The 25058-nt window shown below is 50.4% G+C and overlaps 1 protein-coding gene across 1 annotated transcript in view; it reads right to left on the minus strand.

The window, feature by feature from the left end:
* Positions 1-25058, minus strand: part of NID2 (nidogen 2) — a 76110-nt gene that overhangs the window by 32586 nt on the left and 18466 nt on the right. The window contains 5 exon segments of the mRNA XM_048484678.1: positions 2215-2448; positions 4841-5041; positions 10867-11112; positions 15479-15628; positions 24742-25058. Coding sequence (XP_048340635.1) covers positions 2215-2448; positions 4841-5041; positions 10867-11112; positions 15479-15628; positions 24742-25058 — 1148 coding nt within the window.

Here is a 25058-nt window from a genome sequence, read left to right on the forward strand (position 1 = left end):
AGCCCTGATGGCGACTGTTCCTTTTTTTAAAAAAATTTTTTATTAAAAATATAAACATCGTTACAAACTTTCAATAATCCTTCATATCCACATTGCTACATTGCCATTAGCCTTAGATTATATAACTATGGAAGATAATGCTTTTAAACACTGTTAATTAACACTTATTTAAAAAATTTAAAAAGAGAGAAAAAGAAAAAGAATTAAAAACTAAACAGGAGGAGGTGGCTTCTCGAGAGAAAAAAGAGAGCTTACTGATCTATGTATGACAATAACTAAACGTCCCAGATTATAGGGTTGAGATGAATAAACCAAAACTGCCATTCATTGTGCGTGATATCTCATTTAACCTCCCATTTCCTTAAATTTAAACCCACCATAACTAAATTTTCTGTATCTTTCATATAAATTGTTCTCTTGTCAGATAAACATAAGTCAGCGTTTCTTGTAATTTTTTCCCATATTGGAATTATTATAATTTTATCACATTATGGCTCTTGTTCGAGCCTTTTCTAAATTTTATATTGTTGCTTATATCTTTTTAGGTTACTTCTCAGAGCGTACTTATATACTTTGACTGTTCCTGTTAAGTGCCGTCATTTCTAAAATACATTTTCACATTAATTATCCCACCTCCAAGGGAAGAGTGTGGTCTGTGAGTAAGTCACCACTCCTATTTATTTCTCTCTGGCAGATTCCGCATGGGCCAAAAGCAGCGGTGTGAAAACAGTGTGAAAACGGCGTAAACCCTTCTACACAGAGGTGGGATCCAGAGGGTTTTCACAGGTTCCCGAGAGTCGGTTACTAATTATTTGTGTGTGCTGAGAAGGGGTTACTAATTGGTGATTTTGCCACGTGATTTTTGCCTTAGTTACGCCCCTCCTCTCGGAAGTAGCGCGCAGAACTTGAAGCAGTCTAGCAGGACGGGCACCGGCGTGTGTGGCAGCCTGCGCCTGGGTGCATTTGTTTCCCGCCCAAGGACTGGCGCAGCGGCTGCGTCCTACCCACAGCCCCGCCCAGGAATGCCCCGCCCCGGAATGCCTGGCCACACCCCCGTGCTCCGCCCAGTCCCACTGGCACTACGTCACAGTTTGAATCCCACCACCATGGGAACCTGTTACTAAAATTTTGGATCCCACCACTGCTTTTACACCATTTTAAACCATTTCACACCGTTTTCACTCCGCTGTTTTCGGCCCATGCGGAATCCACCTCTGTGTCTTAAGTGCCGCCCAGTCACTTCTGACTTACACTGCTCCTAAGAATTGGATCCCATGAGAACCTGCACCTCGCCCCATTGTGGTGCAACGCTCCGTCCAACGAGATCAGAGCCCTGTGGGACCTTAGGCAGTTCCGCAGGGATTGCAAGAAAGAGGTGTTCCGCCAGGTGTATGATTGAGGCAGCTTTCTGGTGGGCCACTGCGAGTAGCAGAGAGCTGGACTAGATGGACTTTGGTCTGATCCAGCTGGCTTGTTCTTATGTTCTTATGTTCTTAATACCATCTGGCCTCCCCTTTCCTCTCTATTCCTCCCTCTTCCCCATGTTTTATCATTAACCCTTATGAGGTTGAATGTCTGGAAATCACCATCGTGTTACTATTATTGAAGAAGAAGAAGAAGAGTTTGGATTTATATCCCCCCATTCTCTCCTGCAGGAGACTCAAGGGGGCTGACAATCTCCTTGCCCTTCCCCCCTCACAACAAACACCCTGTGAGGTAGGTGGGGCTGAGAGAGCTCCGAGAAGCTGTGACTAGCCCAAGGTCACCCAGCTGGCGTGTGTGGGAGTGTACAGACTAATCTGAATTCCCCAGATAAGCCTCCACAGCTCAGGCGGCAGAGCTGGGAATCAAACCCGGTTCCTCCAGATTCGATACATGAGCTCTTAACCTCCTATGCCACTGCTGCTCCTAGCTCCTACGCTATTGCTGCTGGTTTCGTTGTAACGGCTTAGGCCCCTTCCGCACATGCAGAATGATGCATTTTCAATCCACTTTCACAACTGTTTAAAAGTGGATTTTGCTATTCCGCACAGAAATAAAATCCAGCTTCAAAGTGCACTGAAAGAGGATTGAAAGTGCGTTATTCTGCATGTGCGGAAGGGGCCTTAGACTGTTTTTAGATGTCCATACTGTTTTGTCCCTCTGTGAGCCCCCCCCCCCAAAAGGGGAGGAGCGGCGTAGAAATCCAAGAAATAATAATGATTCCAAACTCACCTTGAGACGGGGATCCGATTTGGTTGGTGATTGCATAACGCAGAACCCTTTCCTCCTCGTTATACAAAGCAAAGATCCGGTCCACCATCAGCTGCTGAGCGGCGGGGACCATCCGGTGGTGGCGGACGTGCGGACAAGCCCAGTACGTTATATTCTGAAGCAGCCGGTAGGAAAGAGTTTGGTTGAGGCTCGCGGAAGTGAGGGAGTACTGCCGGAAGGACGTGGATGTCACAGCTGTGGAAAAAAGCCCCCCTCCCAAATGTCATATTAGAGAATCTCTGTTTTCACTAATCTGTATATATATAAAAATCTATCAGTGCGTTTTTCTGCTGACAGGTAATCTCCCAAACTACTGGACCGATTGCTTTGAAATTTTCACGCAACGTCGCATTTGTTCCCATACTGTTTCCACACCTCCTGTTGTGTACATGTCACAACTGTGCCAGTTATTGTGTACATACCACACCTGTGACAGTTGGAACCACAGTTCTGTTCCGCAACAGCGCCATCTGCTGGCCGTCAAAGCAACACCCTCTGATACAAGGGAACCAACCATGCCTTCCTTGAAAACCACTGCCTTATGGAGTGAAAGGGATGGGGCAGGCCATCTGGACATGGCCCGCCCACCCTAGTGGAGGAAGGGGAAGGTGAGGGAGGGTCCAGGGGTTTGCTGGACCGAACGCTCTGAAATTTGAACACAACGTAGCTCATGCCTCCCAGCGTGTTTTCAGCTATGTAATTCGCCTGCAAGGGAAGGGAGTGAAAGGGACAGGACCAGCCCATCTGGACATGGCCCACCCACCCTAGCAGAGGAAGGGGAACATTAGGGAGGGACCGGCTGGGTTGCCATGCAAGGGAACGGGAGAGAGGGAGGGGAGGGAGGGGCCCCTTGCCCCTCCCCTCCCTTGCAAGCATTGTGCAATGACACATGTTCGAACCGTTCGCTTCCCCTTTTCTTTCTTTTCCACTTCACCAGACTCAGCCACAGCAACGCGTGGCCGGGCCCGCTAGTTGTATATATTTAGCCAAAACTGTTACAGCATAGGGGAAAAAAGATCATATCACTGAGCTTCTAAAGGTAAAGGTAATGGTGAAATCTAAGCTGCTTTGGACCCCGTTGGGGGCTGAAAGGCAGGATATAAATAAAGTCAATAAACAAGTAAGATGCATGTGAGTCTGGGGCAATTGAACCTTTTTCCCATATTTTCTTCAACTGTGTCCTGACAGCCCCTTTTGAGAGATCTGTGAATACAGCCAGTGATAGGTTCCAAAGCTTTTCCTGTTTCTCTGTCTTCTACATTACTGATACTGACTCTGGTATTACTTTGGCTGCAGAGACATTTTTGGAAGGAAATAGAAGACTGGTTTTGTCCAATACCATTGGATTGTTAACTAAAGAAAGCCATTTTACTTGGAGGTAACCAGATGTTGCTATCTTAAAGAGCTAGGTTGACATCCTCACCTTCAACATCTGGCCCATTGGCAGTTCGATAGGGATTTTTAAGAATGTTCCAACTACTATATTTAAGGTCTGGAATCCACGCCCTACGGAGAAAGACTTAGGGAGCCGGGGATGTTTAGTTTGGCGAAGAGAAGGTTAAAGGGGGACATGATAGCCGTGTTTAAATATTTGAAGGGATGTCCTGTTGGTGAGGGAGCAAACTTGTTTTCTGCAGCTCCAGAGACTAGAACTAGGAGTAATGGGCTCAAGGTGTAGGATAAGAGATTCCACCTAAACATCAGGAAGAATTTCCTGACAGTAAAGACTGTACGACAGTGGAATGCACTACCTCGGAGAGTGGTGGAGTCTCCTTCTTTGGAGGTTTTTAAAAGAGAGGCTGGATGAACATATGTTGGGAGTGCTTTGATTGTGTGTTCCTGCATGGTAGGGAGGAGGAGGAGGAGGAGGAGGAGGAGTTTGGATTTATATCCCCCCCTTTCTCTCCTGCAGGAGACTCAAAGGGGCTGACAATCTCCTTGCCCTTCCCCCCTCACAACAAACACCCTGTGAGGTAGGTGGGGCTGAGAGAGCTCCGAGAAGCTGTGACTAGCCCAAGGTCACCCAGCTGGCGTGTGTGGGAGTGCCCAGGCTAATCTGAATTCCCCAGATAAGCCTCCACAGCTCAGGCGGCAGAGCTGGGAATCAAACCCGGTTCCTCCAGATTAGACACACGAGCTCTTAACCTTCTACGCCACTGCTGCTCCTACGCCATTGTAAATGCCTTAGCAGGGAGTTGGACTTGATGGCCCTTGGGGTCTCTTCCAACTCTAAAGCTGATTCCGCATGGGCCAAAAACAGCAGTGTGAAAACAGTGTGAAAACAGTGTGAAAATGGTGTAAAAGGATTTAAAATTGTGTTAAAGGGTTTATACTGTTTTCACACCGTTTTCACACCACTGTTTTTGGCCCATGTGGAATCAGCCTTTGATTTTATACTCAGTTTAGGATAGATGAAGCTGTGAATGCTTGCAACATGAACCCATAGTTGGGGTTGATTCCTCATGTGTGAAAGGGGAGGGAAAAGAGACAGGATTCTACAACATGCATTATGGTCCACACAAAAACAACAGAGCTCCCGAAAGACCTACAGCATTGGAAGGAGCTGTCTGGAAAATCTCCCCCATACCTGAATCTGAGTAGTGGTAGATTTCCTTGTAAGGTGTGATGTGAACGGTGGAATCCTCGGGAACGGAAGGCAACTGTCCTTGAATGTCCATCTTTATGCTGAGGTAGTTTTCCGCATCCACCCCTTCAGCCGTTTGCTGGACGAAAACCTTTTCCTCCCCCGGATAGAAAGTGGCTTCAAAATTGTGTGTGAACTGAGCACCTGTAGGGAAGAAGGTGATGGGGAATGAGAATAAAATCATTTTTTAAAAAAAACAAGCATTCGGGATCTGGAGCTCCTTCCTTATGAGGAGAGGCTGCAGCGTTTGGGGCTCTTTAGTTTGGAGAGGAGACGGCTGAGGGGGGATAGGATTGAAGTCTATCAAATTCTGCATGGGGTAGAAAATGTTGACAGAGAGACATTTCTCTCTCTTTCTCACAATACTAGAACCAGGGGGCATCCACTGAAAATGCTGGGGAAATTAGGACTAATAAAAGGAAACGCTTCTTCACGCAAAGTGTGATCGGTGTTTGGAATATGCTGCCACAGGAGGTGGTGATGGCCACTCACCTGGATAGCTTTAAAAGGGGCTTGGACAGATTGATGGAGGAGAAGTCGATCTATGGCTACCAATCTTGATCCTCCTTGAGCTCAGATTGCAAATGCCTTAACAGACCAGGTGCTCGGGAGCAGCAGCAGCAGAAGGCCATTGCTTTCACCTCCTGCATGTGAGCTCCCAAAGGCACCTGGTGGGCCACTGCGAGTAGCAGAGAGCTGGACTAGATGGACTCTGGTCTGATCCAGCTGGTTTGTTCTTATGTTCTTATGCGTGTTTTTTATGCACAGTCAAACCTTAGACATGACTTGCGAGGGTCAAAATACCATGTTGCACTCCAGTGCACGCAATAATGCTCACAATGGCTTTTTTGAAAGACATCGGCGGGGGGGGGGTGCGCTTTCCTTGACACTTAATTCTGCATCCCAAATCGCCCATGTACTCCCATAACCAGTGGTGGGATCCAAAAATTTTAGTAACAAGTTCCCATGGTGGTGGGATTCAAACTGTGGTGTAGCGCCAATGGGGCTGGGTGGGGCACGCTGGGGGCGTGGCCGGGCATTCCGGGGGCGGGGCATTCCTGGGCAGGGCTGTGGCAAGGACGCAGCCGCTGCACCGGTCCTTGGGCGGGAAACGAATGCACGCAGGCGCAGGCTGCCTCGCACGCCAGTGCACCTCCTGCTAGACTGCTTCAAGTTCTGCGCGCTACTGCTGAGAGGAGGGGCGTAACTAAGGCAAAAATCACGTGGCAAAATCACCAATGAGTAACCCCCTCTCGGCACACACAAATAATTAGTAACCTACTCTCGGGAACCTGTGAGAACCTGCTGGATCCCACCTCTGCCCGTAACCCACTCTCTGCCCCCATATGCTGGGTTCCAGGTATGCAATTATCCTCCCAGATACATATCTGAAAACTAAAAGGGGTCGGAGGAAAGATGAGTTGGTTTTTATATCTCACTTTTCTCTATGCAAGGAAACTCAAGGCAGACTGCAAACTCCTTTTCCCTTCCTTGTGAGGCACCTTGTGAGGCAGGTGGGGCTGAGAGAGTTCAGAGAGAACTGGGACTTGCCCAAGGTCACCCAGCAGGCTTCATGTGAAGGCCCTGCGGGAATAGGGCGGGATATCAATTCAAAATAAATAAAAAATAAATAAGGAGTTGGGGGAAACAAACCCAGTCGTCCAGAAGAGAGTCTGCCGCTCATGTGGAGGAGTGGGAAATCGAACCTGGGTCTCTAGGGGGCTTTCCCCACTGACAGAGTTGAACTGGTTTCTACCTAGGTTCGCCTCAGTGAATCCCCACTGCCACCAAGCTCAACATTGTTTTGTCTCAGGCCCCCCCCCCCCCCCAGAATTGCGACATCCTTGTCGCAGTTATGAACTACACGTTTCTGCCGGAACAAGGTCGATATAGCTTCAAAGTGGGGAAGCATCGAAACGACACCTCATCCGTTCAACCAATCACGAGCCGCTTTTGTGGCATGTGCAGAACGGGAAAGTCGTGGTGGGCAGAAAGCGCATGTAACTGTAAACTGTAAACACTGTTAAAAAAAAGAATGCTCCCATTTCCTGCTGTAACACAAGCGCCAATCACGATCGAGGAGCGAAACAGGCAGCAAGATGATCCCGCCCACTTAGCTCGGTTCCAGGGGGCCAACTCAGTTGCTGTGGGGACAGCCTGGAATCGCCCTCCACTGAAAGGAACCAAGTTGACCTTAGCTCCCTTCTGTAGTGGGAAAAGCCTCTAGGTTAAAGTGGGGAAACAAACCCAGTTGTCCAGATAAGAGTCCGCTGCTCATGTGGGGGAGTGGGAAATCGAACCTGGGTCTCTAGGTTAAAGTGGGGAAACAAACCCAGTTGTCCAGATAAGAGTCTGCTGCTCATGATGACAAGTGGGAAAACAAACCCAGTTCCTCCAGATTAGAGTCCGCTGCTGTTTACCACTACAGCACACTGGCGTGGGGATGGGGTGTGGGGAGGAACTTGGTCGAGTAAGGAATTTGCCAGCAGGGAGGGGGTTAAGCATACACACAGGCATACAGCTTCTCCACTGCCTTGGGTCTGCATCCAAAAACTGCTTTCCATTACAAAGGAAAGCTCTGAAGATATCCGAAAAGGTCACGCCCCAGAAGAACTTGAGAAACCGCCTCGTACCAAGACAGATTTGGATCCATTAATTATTTCCACTGTCAGGCAAGCAGAGAAGGATCCTTCCCAACCTCTGATACGTGGGATGCTTTTGATTTAAGGTTCAAGGGATAGAAACAGAACCTTCTGTATGCAAGACAGGTACCCTGTCACGGCCCTTAGAATCATAGAGTTGGAAGAGACGCCAAAGGCCATCAAGTCGAACTTCCTACCATGCAGGGATATGATTGAAGTTTATAAAATTATGCATGGGATGGAAAATGTGGACAGAGAGAAATTGTTCTCTCTTTCTCACAATACTAGAACCAGGGGGCATCCACTAAAAATGCTGGGGGTGGGGGGGAGGGAAATTAGGACTAATAAAAGGAAACGCTTCTTCACGCAACGTGTGATTGGTGTTTGGAATATGCTGCCACAGGAGGTGGTGATGGCCACTAACCTGGATAGCTTTAAAAGGGGCTTGGACAGATTGATGGAGGAGAAGTCGATCTATGGCTACCAATCTTGATCCTCCTTGAGCTCAGATTGCAAATGCCTGAGCAGACCAGGTGCTCGGGAGCAGCAGCAGCAGAAGGCCATTGCTTTCATCTCCTGCATGTGAGCTCCCAAAGGCACCTGGTGGGCCACTGCGAGTAGCAGAGAGCTGGACTAGATGGACTCTGGTCTGATCCAGCTGGCTTGTTCTTATGTCCTAATGTTCTTAATCGAAGCACTCCTGACAGGTGGCCATCCAGCCTCTCTTGAAAAACCTCCAAAGAAGGAGACTCCACCCCCCTCCAAAGAAGTGCATTCCACTGTCGAACAGCCCTGACAGTCAGAAAGTTCTTCCTGATGTTTAGGTGGAATCTCTTGTCCTTCACCTTGAATCTATTGCTCCTGGTCCTAGTCTCTGAAGCAGCAGAAAACGAGCTTGCTTCCTCACCTTCTTCCCAGTATCTTTGTCAACCTAATACTGCATCAGTCTTCTTACTCTGACTGGCACAAGCTATCCAGGTTTGAGGCAAGGGAAGATCTTGCCTGATTCCTGCTGTTTATTCAACGAAGATACCAAGAAAAGCTACTGTGGTTTATTTTTTTATGTATTTGGAAGAAGAAGAGGAGGAGGAAGAAGAAGAAGATGATGATGATGAAGAAGAAGAGTTTGGATTTATATCCCCCCATTTCTCTCCTGTAGGAGACTCAAAGGGGCTGACAGTCTCCTTGCCCTTCCCCCCTCACAACAAACACCCTGTGAGGTAGGTGGGGCTGAGAGAGCTCCGAGAAGCTGTGACTAGCCCAAGGTCACCCAGCTGGCGTCTGTGGGAGTGCAAAGGCTAATCTGAATTCCCCAGATAAGCCTCCACAGCTCAGGCGGCAGAGCTGGGAATCAAACCCAGTTCCTCCAGATTAGATACATGAGCTCTTAACCTCCTACGCCACTGCTGCTCCTTATTTACTTATATAGATTTATAAGTTTAGTTGTTAATAGCACTGGACTAGAATCTTGGGAAATCTGGATACAGATCCCTACAAAAAAAATCACCATGAGTTGCTTACTCTCTTCCCACATCCAAACTACTTAGCAGGGCTGTTCTGGAGTAAGGCCCTGGTTTCTTTGGAGGAAGGCAAGAGGCAAACGTCAAAGAGACAAGACCAGGTTTGAGAATCGTGACCTCTTTCAGCACGCCACGCTTCTTCCACACATTGTTGAGCGGAAGGGAACATGGGTTTGTCTTCCCTTTGCAGGACAATTCACATTTCACAATGCGACACAATGCAGAAACAGTTCAACGTGTGGCTTCAGAATTCAGCATTCTAAGAAATCTCGCCTTTTAGAAAAGAGACAAGTTTCTAGCTCTCCTGTATGTGAAAGGAGGCATGAAAGGGTACAAGTCATGTATACCAGAAGCATCATAAGAACATAAGAACATAAGAACAAGCCAGCTGGATCAGACCAGAGTCCATCTAGTCCAGCTCTCTGCTTCTCGCAGGGGCCCACCAGGTGCTTTTGGGAGCTCACGTGCAGGATGTGAAAGCAAGGGCCTTCAATGGCCATCCAAGACAGAGATATAGTTCAAGAGTATTTCCAGTGATATATGGGTGAGGTTTCAGAGGCCTGCCCCGCCCCCTTATCTGACGGGAAAAGGAAGAGGAGAAAGAGGATTTTGGATTTATACCCCCCTTTCTCTCTTCTACGGAGACTCAAGGCAGCTTGCAAACTCCTTTCCCTTCCTCTTCCTAGACCAGACACCTTTTAAGGTCGGTGGAGCTGACAGAGTTCTGAGAGAACTGTCACTAGCACAAGGTTACCCAGCAGGAAAGTAGGAGTGGGGAAAAAATGTCGGTTCATCAGATAAGAGTCCACAGCACACGTGGGGGAGTGGGGAATCACACCTGGTCCTCCAGATTCAAGTCCACCTGCTCTTCACCACTACACCCTACTTTTTCAATTTGAATAACTTATTCCAGTTGCAGAACGAAACTTTTCTCGGTGCAGAATGGTATCAATGCGGAGACTGAGACCCCTTCCGCACACGCAGAATAATGCACTTTCAATCACCTGAGCCTCTTATCATCTTATAGGACTCGCCGTGCCTCCCTCTTAGGAGAGGATTTTATAAAAAATGGGGTTGTCATACGCCACTTATAATGATCATGTCTCTTATATCTAGTTTTCATTGTTTTATCGCTGCTTTTATAGGTTTTAGATATTTTATTATTGTCTTATGACTGTATTATGACTGTACGTTGTTCACCGCCTGGAGCCCTCCGGGGATATGGCGGTATAAAAATCTAAAGAATGAATGAATGAATGAATGAATGAATGAATGAATGAATGAATGAATGATTGAATGAATGAATGAATGAATGAATGGTAGGTAGGTAGGTAGGTAGGTAGGTAGGTAGGTAGGTAGGTAGGTAGGTAGGTAGGTAGGTAGGTAGGTAGGTAGGTAGGTAGGTAGGTAGGTAGGTAGATAGATAGGTAGATAGGTAGATAGGTAGATAGGTAGATAGATAGATAGATAGATAGATAGATAGATAGATAGATAGATAGATAGATAGATAGATAGATAGATAGATAGATAGATAGATAGATAGATAGATAGAAGATAGAAGATAGAAGATAGATAGATAGATAGATAGATAGATAGATAGATAGATAGATAGAGAGAGAGAGAGAGAGAGAGAGAGAGAGAGAGAGAGAGAGAGAGGCTGGATTTTATTGTGCGGAATAGCAAAATCCACTTGTAAGCAATTGAGAAAGTGGATTGAAAGTGCATTATTCTGCATGTGCAGAAGTGGCCTGAAAGTACATCTTTCGCACCGCCTGGTTTGTTCCCCAAAGGGCCGCCTGCCACTCACCAGTGATACTGAAGCCGTTTTCATACCCAGGTTTCTCCAGAGCAAACAGCCAGCCAAAGAGGCCCCCGATAGGTGCCAGGGGGATCAGGGCCCGGGCAGCCGGCTGAGGAATGTGGCTGATGGCGGTGTAGGCCCGGCCGTCGTTGCCCACAATGTAGGCGTGCAGGTCAACGTCACTGAACCGGACGGGAGTTTGCCCCACCAGGAGATTCCCGCTCACTTTGCCGTTGAGACGGTGGGAGGCACCTGAGGAAGCAGAAGAAATCCTGCTGACAAAACGTGGAACTTCACAAAGGATTTGACACACTGCATACAATTAGGATCCCATAAGATCTCATGTTCGGTTTGTAAAAAATACACGGGAAGTTGTCTTTGTATGGGACCACAGAGCCATCCCTCCAAGTAATGTTCTACTCCAGCTGGCAATGTTTCCAGGATCAAAGGCAGAGATCTGATACCACAGATCTGGCAGAGATCTGTTACCAGACATCTCTTAATTTGGGGTGCTGTGTGGTTTCTGGGCTGTATGGCCGTGTTCTAGCAGCATTCTCCCCTGATGTTTCGCCTGCATCTGTGGCTGGCATCTTCAGAGGATCAGATCCTCTGATGAGGCCAGCCACAGATGCAGGCGAAACGTCAGGGGAGAATGCTGCTAGAACACGGCCATACAGCCCGGAAACCACACAGCACCCCAGTGATTCCGGCCGTGAAAGCCTTCGACAATACATCTCTTAATTTGTTTGGTTTTTTTAGGATGAGGACCAGTGGTGGGATTTCAAATAATTTGACAACTGGTTCCAATGGTGGGATTCAACTATTTTATCAACTGGTTGTTTACAAGCACCATTTTAACAACCGGTTCTGCCGAAGTGGTGCGAACCGGCTGAATCTCACCATTGAAGTGGACCGTGTTTGGACAGCTTATATTAGTGATATCACTAATGAAAGGATTTGGGGGTGGGGAAGAAGAAGAAGAGTTTGGATTTATATCCCCCCTTTCTCTCCTGCAGGAGACTCAAAGGGGCTGAAAAACTCCTTGCCCTTCCCCCCTCACAACAAACACCCTGTGAGGTAGGTGGGGCTGAGAGAGCTCCGAGAAGCTGTGACTAGCCCAAGGTCACCCAGCTGGCGTGTGTGGGAGTGCACAGGCTCATCTGAATTCCCCAGAGAAGCCTCCACAGCTCAGGCGGCAGAGCTGGGAATCAAACCCGGTTCCTCCAGATCAGATACACGAGCTCTTAACCTCCTACGCCACTGCTGCACCATGGGAGCACCATAAATATTTATTTGTTTAGGTATTTAACACCTGGCTTTTCAAATCTTCATGAATTCTCAGAGCAGACTGTCACCTATTTCTAAAATGCAAATTGCAGGCACATGCGGCCTCAGTTTGTCTTGGGGTCATGCAGGAAAGGGAGAGGGTGTTTAACCCTTCAACCCCTCCTCACGTTTACTACCGTGTTTCCCCGAATATAAGGCATACCCATGAAATAAGACATAGTAGAGGTTTTGCTGAAGTGATCAATATAAGGCACCCCCCGAAAATAAGGCGTAGCAAAGTTTTTGTTTGCCCGCCACGGAACAGAACACCAGAGCAGGAAGCTGTGGAGCGGCCCCTGGAGGAAGTGCACCAGCAACAGCAACGTTTGGCTTTACCCACTTCTTTCTTTCCCCATAGAAAGGAAACCTCAGACCCTGAGGAAGAAACAGCTTCTTTGTGCCGCGTTGGGAAAGGTAAAACCGTGCCTCTTTTCTCCCTCTGCGCCTTCTACTTGAAAAGCCACCTTGGAGTCTCCTTACAGGAGAGAAAGGTGGTTTATTATCAGAACTCCTCCTCTTCTTCTAGTAAGTTAAAAAAAACCCTTCTAATATTTTTGAGGCGTTGCTGCCGCCGCCCCAGAGCTGGCTGGCTTCGAGGCAGCGAAGTGGGCATTAAACCTAGCCCACGAGGGCCCAGTCCAGCCTCTGTTTCTGGCTGGTGGGGCTCGCCCGGCAGCAGCGATAACAGCGCCCAGGCACAGGAGCAGAGTGGGCTGCTGCTGCCTTCCTCTCCCCTCCCCGCCTGCAAGGCTCGGGCTCCTGCTTGGGGGGCCTCGGCAGCTGCCCCTCCGCCACCCTTGCTGCCTCTCCGCCGCTGCTCCTGCCCTATCTCCCCAGGAGGGATGATGACAGGGACCTGTTGTGCTGGGGAAGTGCGCCGTCAGTGGTCGGGGAGCTTCACCAAGCACACGCAGGTCCTTCTTCCTCCTCTTGTTTACCAGCCGGCTTCTCCACCCTCCTCCTCCTTCCCCCCACACCCTGCAAGTTTGCAAGCTTCAGCTTGCAAGACTAAAGTGCAGCCTTCCCTGCCACCCCATAACGGCCAGGGTTGCAACTTACTGCTCCCAGCCCTGCGGTTTGCAAGCTTAGCGCTGGAAGGATCGTGGAGTATTGCTCCCTCCCATTTTGCAAAGGGATGCCTGGAGATGCAAAACCTGCGAACTTGGACCTGGAGCACATTTGGGTTGGTTGGAAAGACTTGGCCAGGCAGGTTTGTTTGGCAATGGGTCCCTCCCCACTCGGTCGGGCCGGCTACCAAGGCGCACGGGTCGGGCCATGCCACGGCTGAAGTGGGAAGGGACCAAACAACTCCTAGCGGTGCTGGATTCTGCAAGCAGCTTGCACGCTGCTTAGGCCAGTAGGGAGAATTAAGAAGCGTGCTTTTAGGCCCGTTGGAAGCAAGAGTGACTTTTGAGGTTTAAGGTGTAGTTGTTCATGCAGAAGGAGATGGAAAGGACGGGATTCCTCTCAGGACTTAGCGGCCTAACCTGCAGCTCACTTCCAGAGCCCAGCAGCAGCTCAGCCCAAGCCCCTCAGTCTTCCAGAGGGAGGAGGATCTACTGGGCTGTCAAAGCGGCCGGGATGAGGCGAGGAAGGCTGGCAGTGCAGCCAGAATCGGCGGAGGGACAGCAGGGGGGCAAGCAGGAAGCTGGGAGGAAGGAAGTGAAGCAGGCAGGGAGAAAGTCAGAAGGAAGAGAAGCGAAGGCAGAGAGGCCAAAACAGAAGAGAAATGCAGAGAGAGAGAGCGAAGCAAGACAGGGAGAACAGAGAAACTGCAAGAAAGGGCTGGGAAGGGGAAGGGAATTGGAAGCCCTGAGGTCAGAAGGAGGAAAAGAGGGAGGTATCTAGGGAAGGCAAACCTGGGTGGTGCCTCTTCAACAACTCAGGACATCCTGCAGTCTGGAAGGCAGGTGGGACCTTGATCACTCTGTGGCTAACAGCCTTATTGAATGACAGACTCCTAAAACCGGGGTCTCAGACAGGGCAAGACCACCCCAGATAGGAAGGAGGGAAGGCTAAATTCTTGATAGGATTCACATTTTGTCTGGATTATGCTAGTTTGTGATGACAACTTCTGTACAGTATATATAATAAATGTTCATTTTTTTGTTCAACAATAAATGTGAATTCTTCTTCATGGAAAAATAAGACATCCCCTGAAAATAAGACATAGCGCATCTTTGTGAGCAAAAATTAATATAAGACACTGTCTTATATTCGGGGAAACAGGGTAATATAAATCAGGCTCCCTGCACTACTCTCTGAACATTCAAAACATATTTTAATCCTTCAAACGCTAAAAACAAAGTAGGGAGCCCAGTTTCAATGAGCTAAAGCAAATGGAGGTTGAAGGGTTAAATTCCTTCTCTCTTCTGTGCACGGCCCTGAGGCAAATGGAGGCTGTTCATGTTCTCAGATGGATGGAGAAATGTGATATTCATCCTGGCATATTTCTGTAATCTCAAATTCCATATGGACGTAAGAGAATATTTGCACACTGTTCCCCAGGCAGGACTAGTGGATCACAATAAAATTGCCCATGCCAAGCTCCAGGGGCGTACCTAGGCAAACTGGTGCCCGGGGACAAAACCTGAATTTGGTCCCCTCCCCCCCCGGCCTGGCGTATGGGCGGCCACCCTCCCCCACCATGACCAAACAATGATTTTTTGCACACTCAGAAATTCCCCATTGGCTACAATGGAGCAAAGTCACTGCAAAACAAAGAATCTTGGGCAAATTTCTTGGGATGCCTGTAAGGGGTGTATTTTTAAAGCTAGTAACACCAAAATTTCAGGGTATCATCTGGTAACTATTATTATGATGCCACCCAGGTTTGGTGAAGTTAGGTTCAGGGGGACCAAAGTTATGGTCCCTCAAATGGAGGCTAACCCCCCATCTCATGTCAGCTCCCATTGAAAACAATGGGGATGGGGCACCCCCTTTGGGGGTCCATAACTTTGTTTCCCTGAACCAAACATCACCAAACTTAGGTGGTATCATCAGGACAATCTCTGGGTGATACCCTGAAATTTTGGTGCCGCTGGCCTTACAAATGCGCCCCCTGCTGGCCAAAACGTAAAAAACACTAAAAAAATTTTTAAAAAACACAAATGACCCTGAAATGGTGGCGCCCCCCCATGTAACCAAATGGGGGGCGCCCGTGGACATAGGGTACCCCCTGTCCCTAGGCAGGTACGCCACTGCCAAGCTCCCCGATTCCTCGTGGACGTGCCACGACAACATGAACATTTCCCATTGGCTGCCTGGCATTTGAAACATAGGCTTAACGTACCTTCAGGTAAGCAGTGCCTGCCGTTCCCATAGAACTTGGCCTGACAATGACAGCAGAATCCAGTGCTATAGTCTGTGCAGAAGGCATGCTGGGAACACTGGCCGTGGTGACGCTCACAGCTTTCCACGTTGGCGGCACTATAAGTGAACACTAAGCACAAAATGCACGTTCTTAGGTGGCCTTAACGGCATCAGATGATCAAACAGAATGCAACATTTATTTACATCATTCCTCGCCCACCTTTCTTCCCAGTGAGCCACCAAAACACCTTACGTCGTTCTCTTCTCTGGCATTTTACCCGCACAACAACCCTGTGAGGTGGGTTAGGCTCAGCACATATGACTGGCCCAAGGCTACACAGCAAGGAGGGAGACTCCAGAATTCCACCCAACACTGCCCAATGCGCCACCTTGATTCTTTTATCCAAAACTGACCAATGTTCTTCATCCAAACTTGGCCAGTGTTCCTTAGCTGGAGCAGGAAGGTCAGTCCAACTTTGGATGACGATGAAGAAGAAAAGGAGTAGTAGTAGAAGTTTGGATTTATACCCTACCTTTCTGTCTGGTAAGGAGACTCAAGGTGGTTTACAAACACTTTTCCCTTCCTCTCCCCACAACCAGAGGTGGGATCCAGCAGGTTCTCACAGGTTCCTGAGAGTAGGTTACTAATTATTTGTGTGTGCCGAGAGGGGGTGACTAATTGGTGATTTTGCCACGGGATTTTTTCCTGAGTTACGTTCCTCCTCTCAGCAGTAGCGCGCAGAACTTGAAGCAGTCTAGCAGGAGGTGCACCGGCGTGCGTGGCAGCCTGCGCCTGCGTGCATTCGTTTCCCGCCCAAGGACCGGCACAGCGGCTGCGTCCTTGCCACAGCCCTTCCCAGCAATGCCCCGCCCATCCCCATTGGCGCTACGCCACAGTTTGAATCCCACCACCATGGGAACCTGTTACTAAAATTTTTGGATCCCACCACTGCCCACAACAGATACCTTGACAGGTAGGTAGGGCTGAAAGAGTCCTGAGAGAACTATGACTAGCCCAGGGGTCTGCAACCTGCAGCTCTCCAGATGTTCATGGACTACAATTCCCATCAGCCCCTGCCAGCATGGCCAATTGGCTAGCCCAAGCAGGAATGTAGGAGTGCAGAAACACTGTGTGACTGGTGGTGACCACAACTGTGCCATTAACTGTTGGATGCTGAACAGGCATCCAGGAGGAGGAGCAAGTATCTGGGGGGAGGATGATGATGATGAGGAGGAGGAGGAGGAGGGAGCTGGTGATGTGTGGCTGGGTGGGGAGGAAAGACAGGAGGGGTGGGCTCGCTTGGTGGGTGCCATTCATCCACCAACAGTTTTCTAGACCCTGTTGTATTTGTTTGTACAACGGGCTTTACTGCTAGTGAGAAGAGGAGGAAGAGGAGGAGAAGTTTGGATTTATATCCCCTCTTTCTCTCCTGTAAGGAGACTCAAGGTGGCTTACAAGCTCCTTTCCCTTCTTCTCCCCACAACAGACACCTGGTGAGGTTAGCTGGGGCTGAGAGAGTTCTGAGAGAACTGTGACTACCCGAAGGTCACCCAGCAGGAATGTAGGAATGCGGAAACACATCTGGTTCACCAGATAAGCCTCTGCCGCTCAGGTGCATGGGTGGGGAATCAAACCCGCTTCTCCAGATTAGAATCCACCTGCTCTTAATCACTACACCACGGGGCAAACTGCAGGTTACGGCAACTCCTGTTAGAGGAATATTTAGCTGATTAAAAATGGCCACAAAGGACCAATATTTCAAATTTTGAACAATTCTGCCACTTCAGGGTAATTTCCACCGCCAATAGCTGGACAAGAATCATGTCTCCACACGAGCAGGTGCCGGCAGAGGCTTGCGGAGTTGTGAGTTACCACTACTGTGGACACGGGGGTAGGGTGTCCCTCCTGCCACCGCTTCACAATAACTCCGTCCCTTCCGGGTGAACAAACTAGGATGGAGCATGAGGACTGTAGGTTTAAATGATTCTACTTGCCCTTCCCTCAACCCCTATTCCCCGCTCTGCCGCCTGAGCTGTGGAGGCTTATCTGGGGAATTCAGGTTAGCCTGTGCACTCCCACACACGCCAGCTGGGGGACCTTGGGCTAGTCACAGCTTCTCGGAGCTCTCTCAGCCCCACCTACCTTACAGGGTGTTTGTTGTGAGGGGGGAAGGGCAAGGAGATTGTCAGCCCCTTTGAGTCTCCTGCAGGAGAGAAAGGGGGGATATAAATCCAAACTCCTCCTCCTCCTCCTTCTGGCACAGGTGTCAAACTCGCGGCCCTCCAGACGTGATGGATGACAGCTCCCATCATCCCCTGCCAGCATCATTTCCGTACATGAAATAGATATACACTGAAGAGGTCCACTACGGTCAGTATTGCCAGCTCAGGCCGGCAGTCGCTCTCCAGGGCCTGACGGGGAGATCTTTCACATGACCTCCTGCCTGGTCCTTTTAACTGGAGGAGCTGGGAATTGAACTTATGACCTTCTGTATGTCAAGTAAACACTCCTGCCACTGAGCCACAGCCCCTCCCCAAAGTAATATTCAGAAAGCACATAAAACTGCCTTATTTGGAATCAGACTTGTCTGTCTGTCAAAAGTATCGTCTACTCTGACTGGAAGCCGCTGTCTGTGGCGTCAGGCAGAGATCTTTCCCATTACCGACTGAGAAGAAGAAGAAGAGTTTGGATTTATATCCCCCCTTTCTCTCCTGCAGGCGACTCAAAGGGGCTGACAATCTCCTTGCCCTCCCCCCACTCACAACAAACACCCTGCGAGGTAGGTGGGGCTGAGAGAGCTCCGAGAAGCTGTGACTAGCCCAAGGTCACCCAGCTGGCATGTGTGGGAGTGCGCAGGCTAATCTGAATTCCCCAGATAAGCCTCCACAGCTCAGGCGGCAGAGCGGGGAATCAAACCCGGTTCCTCCAGATTAGATACATGAGCGCTTAACCTCCTACGCCACTGCTGCTCCTAGATCTTATTAACTGGAGATGCTGGGAATAGAGCCGGGGACCTCCGGATTGCCGAGCCGATGTTCTACCACGGAGCCACGTCCCCTCCCCAACAACCTCCGGTCCAACCAGCTTCCCTCTCTGCAGCCACTTCTACTCACGAGCCATCAACTGGCAGCATCTCCCAGCTGCAAAATGTCTCCTTTTGGACTCGGGAAAGGCTGTGACCCGTAAGCCTGTTTTCCTCTCGGCTCTAAGGACTCCCTAATCCCTTTCACAGCAATGCCTGAGAATCAATGTGCTCAACAGCCCCAAATGGGCCTGGCTTGTTTCCTACCAGCCGCTGCTGCAAACAGCTGTCTAGGTCTCGCCAGATGTTGGCAGGCCTTCTATGCTGACCCCATTTTGCTCTCAGATTCAATGTCCAGCCTAAGAAGAAGAAGAAGAGTTTGGATTTATATCCCCCCTTTCTTTCCTGCAGGAGACTCGAAGGGGCTGACAATCTCCTTGCCCTTCCCCCCTCACAACAAACACCCTGTGAGGTGGGTGGGGCTGAGAGAGCTCCGAGAAGCTGTGACTAGCCCAAGGTCACCCAGCTGGCCTGTGTGGGAGTGCACAGGCTAATCTGAATTCCCCAGAGAAGCCTCCACAGCTCAGGCGGCAGAGCCGAGAATCAAACCCGGTTCCTCCAGATTAGATACACGAGCTCTTAACCTCCTTCGCCACTGCTGCTCCTAACAAGGATCTCTCCCTCTCAGACACACACACACACACACTCAAACAATTCCTTTACAAGGGTGTTGTTGGTTTTCCAGGTTGTATGGCCTTGTTCCAGTAGCATTTTCTCCCGACGTTTCGCCTGCATCTGTGGCTGGCATCTTCAGGGGATCGTTTCTTGGTGGGTCTGAAGATCCTCTGAAGATACCAGTCAGAGATGCAGGCGAAACGTCCGAACAAAATGCTACTGGAACACAGCTATACGACTCGGAAAACCCACAACACCCCAGTGATTCCGGGCGTGAAAGCCTTCGACAATACAATTCCTTTACAGATTGGAATGGAGGAATACCCTAGCCAGAGTTTAACACCAGTCCTTTTTACACAAACCTTTTAGAACATTTTGAGGCAGGAAATAAAACATTTCCTCTCTTCTCCAGCATCACATTCTTCTGAATGGGTTGGACCGAGACTACACTTTCCATTGGCAGAATAGAACAGTGCGCTGCGTAACAGACAGTGTGGTGTACTAGTTAGAGTGTCAGACTAGGATCTGAGAAACTCAGGTTCGTACCCCCACTCTGCTACGGAAGCTAGCTGCATGATCTTTCACCAGTCACAAAGTCTCTGAAGAAGAAGAAGAGTTTGGATTTATACCCTGCCTTTCTGTCCTGTATGGAGTTTTAAAGAGGCCTCCCAGCTCCTTTCCCTTCCTCTCCCCACAACAAACCCCTTAGGAGGTAGGTGGGGCTGAGAGAGTTCTGAGAGAACTGCGACTGGCGCAATGTCACCCAGCAGGTATGTAGGAGTGGGGAAACAAACCCAGTTCACCAGATAAGAGTCTGCCGCTCATGCGGAAGGGTGGGGAATCGAACCCAGTTTTTAGGATTAGAGTCCACTGCTCTTAACGATTACGCCAGCCTGGTGCTCGGGGTTCTTGTTGCGAGAACAAAATGAAGGATATTTATGGATGCCACCTTGGGTCCCCACTGGAGGGACAGGTTAGGCATAAAGGAAGTCTATAAATAAATAAAATTCATCTCCCTAAGGATCCGAGCTTTCATTTTATAAAGGAAAACAATCTTCTGAGCCAAAGGTGTGGTTGAAAGTGCCCAAGCAAGTTCGCAGAAATCTCCAAAGGCATTTGGGTAAACCATTTCTACTGATGAAGGCACACTAAGGCAGAATGCAGGGGTTATGCCAGTGGTGGCGAACCTATGGCACGGGTGTGCCCCCCCCTCCAGAGGCGTTCCTAGGCAAACCTGAGCCCTGGGCAAAACCTGAGTTTGGTGCCCCCCCCCCATGGGCCGCCCTGAGTTTGGTGCCCCCCCCATGGGCCGCTTTCCTCTCCGGCTGGAGAGCAGGTCGCGCCCTCCGCGCCCGGGCAGGCCCCCCCTCCTCCCGGCTCTAACGCACACGTCGCCTCTCCTGGCCGGCGGCGGCATGTGGGGGACCCCCGAGGGTGGCGGCTGCCCTGCCGGCTGGCGGCTGCTGCTCCAGGGCGGCCTGCCCGGGTGGGGGGATGAACTGGTCCCTGGCCCGGAGAGGAAAGCAGGAAGCAAAGGGAAAGGAGAGGCCGCAGCGGCCGGCGGCGGCATGTGGGGGATCCCTGGGGGCGGTGGCTGCCCTGCCGGCTGGCTGCTGCTGCTCCAGGGCGGCCTGCCCGGGCGCTGGGGGGGGAACCCAGTCCCCGGCTCGGAGAGGAAAGCGGGCGGCAGAGGGAGAGGAGAGGCCACGGCGGCTGGCAGCGGCATGTGGGGGACCCCTGGGGGTGGGGGCGGCCCTGCCGGCTGGCAGCTGCTGGTCCGGGGCAGCCTGCCCAGGCGCGGGGGGTGACCCGGTCCACGGCCGGAGAGGAAAGCAGGCGGCAGAGGGAGAGGAGAGGCTGCGGCGGCCAGCGGCGGCATGTGGGGGACCCCTGGGGCGGCGGCTGCCTTACCAGCTGGCGGCTACTGCTCTGGGGTGGCCTGTCCGGGCGTGTGGCAGAGAGGAAAGCGGGCGGCAGAGGGAGAGGAGAGGCTGCGGCGGCCAGCGGCGGCATGTGGGGGACCCCTGGGCGGCGGCTGCCTTACCAGCTGGCGGCTACTGCTCTGGGGCGGCCTGTCCGGGCGTGTGGCGGAGAGGAAAGCGGGCGGCAGAGGGAGAGGAGAGGCCGCAGCAGCCGGCACGGGCATGCGGAGGACCCCTGGGGATGGGGGCGGCTGCGGCTGCCCTGCCGGCTGCTGCTCAGGGGCGGCCTTCCCAGGCGCATGGGAGCGACCCAGTCCCCAGCCCAGAGAGGAAAGAAGGCAGTAGAGGGAGAGGAGTGGCCGCTGCAGCCAGCTTCTGGGGGCGGCGGCTGCTGCTCCGACCTAGCAGGCGGGAAGCCTGGTCCCGGCGGAGAGAAGCGGGTGGCAGAGGCAGGCTGAGCCTCAGCGGCGGCGGCATGGAAGACCCCTGGGCAGCCCGTTGCCGCCCCTGCCGGCGGCTGCTGCTCGAGTTGCGAGTGGTGGGAAGTTGCGCTTGCGGCCAACAGGGAGCTGGGCTGGAGCGAGCTCAAGCTGGGGAAGATGGGCAGGACCGGGACTGCAGAGGAGGCGGAGGTGGAGCTCTCTTCCCCATGTGACTCACTCACTCACAACGTCATCAGTGAGTGGCCTGCAGCCTGCTGGCTGCTCGGGTGACTTGACCAGGCCAGCCACCGTCCGAAGTGGGCGGGGCCAGTCAGGCATTTTGTCGCCCCTCACGTGACCTGCAATTCCGTCCCCCAAGGCAGCTGCCCACTCTGCCCAATGGGCAGTCCGCCTCTGCCCCCCTCCCATCTAGGCTGGCCTGGGCCGCTGGGCTCGATTGTTAGCATTAAACCTAAGACCTAGTTTTGGGGAAGCAGTGTTGGTAACCCTGTTAAGCGCTGTTAAACCCCGCGGATTTTCATGCGAAGAACTAAAGAACTGGCACCTGTAGCAAAATGCAAAGTGATGCACATAGGGGCAAAAAATCCAAACTTCACATACACGCTACAGGGGTCAGTGCTATCAGTCACAGACCAGGAAAGGGATTTGGGCGTCTTAGTTGATAGTTCCATGGGAATGTCAACTCAATGCATGGCAGCTGTGAAAAAGGCAAACTCTATGCGGGGGATAATCAGGAAAGGAATTGATAATAAAACTGCAAAGATTGTCGTACTGCCCTTATATAAAAGCAGAGTAGTCGCGTTACCACACTTGAATTACTGTGTTCAGTTCACGGTGGTCACCATCTCAAAAAAAAGGATGCTCGATATCCGAGATAGAAAAAAGTGCAGAGAAGGGCAACGAGGATGATTGAGGGACTGGAGCACCTTCCTTATGAGGAAAGGCTGCAGCGTTTGGGACTCTTTAGTTTGGAGAGGAGACGTCTGAGGGGGGATATGATTGAAGTCTATAAAATTATGCATGGGGTAGAAAATGTTGACAGAGAGAAATTTTTCTCTCTTTCTCACAATACTAGAACCAGGGGAATTCATTGAAAATGCTGGGGGGAAGAATTAGAACTAATAAAGGAAACACTTCTTCACGCAACGTGTGATTGGTGTTTGGAATATGCTGCCACAGGAGGTGGTGATGGCCACTAACCTGGATAGCTTTAAAAGGGGCTTGGACAGAATTTTATGGAGGAAGAAGTCAATCGGTTATGGCTACCAATCTTGATCCTCTTTGATCTGAAGGATTGCAAATGCCTTAACTCAGTCCAGGTGCTTTCGGGAGCAACGAGCATGAGAGAGCCATTGCTTTCACATCCTACATGTGAACTCCCAAAGGCACCTGGTGGGCCACTGCGAGTAGCAGAGAGCTGGACTAGATGGACTCTGGTCTGATCCAGCTGGCTTGTTCTTATGTTCTTATGTTCTTAAAGCTGACCTGGGAGTAAGCTTGGTTTCTGGCAGTGGGGCTTGCTTCTGAGTAAACCCTCCTAGGGTCATGATTCACCCATTGGAAGAGTTGCACGGTTGCTTCAAAGCAAAGCCACCGACTGCCACCAAGCTTACTCCCGAGTAATGCATGCCTCGGAGCCAACCGTTTTTTCTAAACTAAAATATCAGTATTCAGGTTAAATTGCCGTGTTGGCACTTTGCGATAAATAAGTGGGTTTGGGGTTGCAATTTGGCCACTCAGTCTCGAAAAGATTCGCCATCACTGGCTTATGCCATACAGCTAGGCTCAGTGAGCAGGCCTTTTAAAAAGATGCAGAATGTACATAATATTCCCGAGGATAAAGCTCCGGCCAGGGAGGAGGCTGCCCGCTGCATCCCTGTTTGCTCCACTGATTTCACTTTACCTCCTTATAATCGGCCCCTTCTGAGGATAAGCCTCTTTGCCAAATCTCTGAATCCAGGGGGATAAGATCATTCACATCTTTCTGGCACAAATGGCCCCCTACACGTTCATGTTTTTGAAGAGCTATACACGTTCATGTTTTTGAAGAGCTCTATTAATCTAACACCTGAATACCGTGGTGGCGAACCTATGGCACTCCAGATGTTCATAGACTACAATACCCATCAGCCCCTGCCAGCATGGGCAATTGGCCATGCTGGCAGGGGCTTGATAGAAACCAACAATCCATGAATTTATCCTGGAGTCTCCTCAGAATTAACCACCACTACAAACTCTTTCAAACTATTTCAAGAAAATATGCTATACCAGTGATGGCGAACCTTTTTTTGAGACCGAGTGCCCAAATTGCAACTCAAAACCCACTTATTTATCTCAAAGTGCCAACACAGCAATGTAACCTGAATACTGAGACGTTTTTTAGTTTAGAAAAAAGCGGTTGGCTCCAAAGGCATGCGTTACTCAGGAGTAAGCTTGGTGGTAGTCAGTGAATTTTGCTTTGAAGCAACTGTGCAACTCTTCCAACGGGTGAATCACGACCCTAGGAGGTTTTACTCAGAAGCAAGCCCCATTGCCAGCAGCGAGCTTACTCCCCAGGTAAAGGATTTGCACTTTAGTTCTTAGCCATGAAAATCAGTGGGGTTGAACGGCACTTAACAGGGTTACCTACACTGCTTCCCCCAAAGAACTAGGTCTTCGTTTAATGCTAATATTTGAGGCCAGCGTGCCCAGGCCAACCCTAGATGTGGGGGGGGGGGGGGGGCACTCTGTTTTGTCGCGTGCCAGAAAGAGGGAGAGCTCTGAGAGTGCCACCTCTGGCACCTGTGCCATAGGTTCGCCACCGCTGTGCTATACCATACCAGAAGCAGAGATGCTACCAAATTCCGCAGCTCTTAAATTTTTAACTGGGAAACTCCCCGTTTCGTTATATTTGCTTCTCCCAAAGGCAAACCGAACCGCGTATTTATTTTCAGGGTATTTTCCATTCCCTTGTGCCAAATGTTTCCTACCAAACACAGACAATTTTTTCATGTCGTTTTTACACACATCCTGGAAAAACAGATGCAAAAACGCTTGGCGTGAAAGCGGTAGATTTGGAAACGCCGGTTTGCCAAGAAACTGGAAACAGAAGCGCTGCGCCAGCTACAGAGGGAAAAGAAAGGAAGCGGAAAAAGGGGCGCTGTCGGGACATCCCCAAAGGAGAACTACTGCAGAGCCTACCGTCGGGGTTAAAGCTGGTGTCTTCATCCACACCGACGACCCGTCTCCTGTGGTTAAAAGGAGGGGCATTGTCCGGGAAGCTTTCGTGGACAACCTCGCCGTCTGGGTAGACAGGAAGGGTTTCCCTTTCCAGTGAGATGCCACCTTCTTCTTCCGGCTGGGCTGGCGAATCCTGCCGGTCGGGATCGAACAACAGAACGGCCGTCACAGCCTCAATTGGACTCTCGTACACTGTCGGCAAAGACAAGATTCCTTCTGATGCAGAAGATGCTAAAGATGGCAGTTCTGGGTCCAACAGAACAGAATCCACTTCAGGA

Source organism: Sphaerodactylus townsendi, linkage group LG02, assembly GCF_021028975.2.
Source record: "Sphaerodactylus townsendi isolate TG3544 linkage group LG02, MPM_Stown_v2.3, whole genome shotgun sequence".
In the NCBI taxonomy this organism is placed as follows: domain Eukaryota; kingdom Metazoa; phylum Chordata; class Lepidosauria; order Squamata; family Sphaerodactylidae; genus Sphaerodactylus; species Sphaerodactylus townsendi.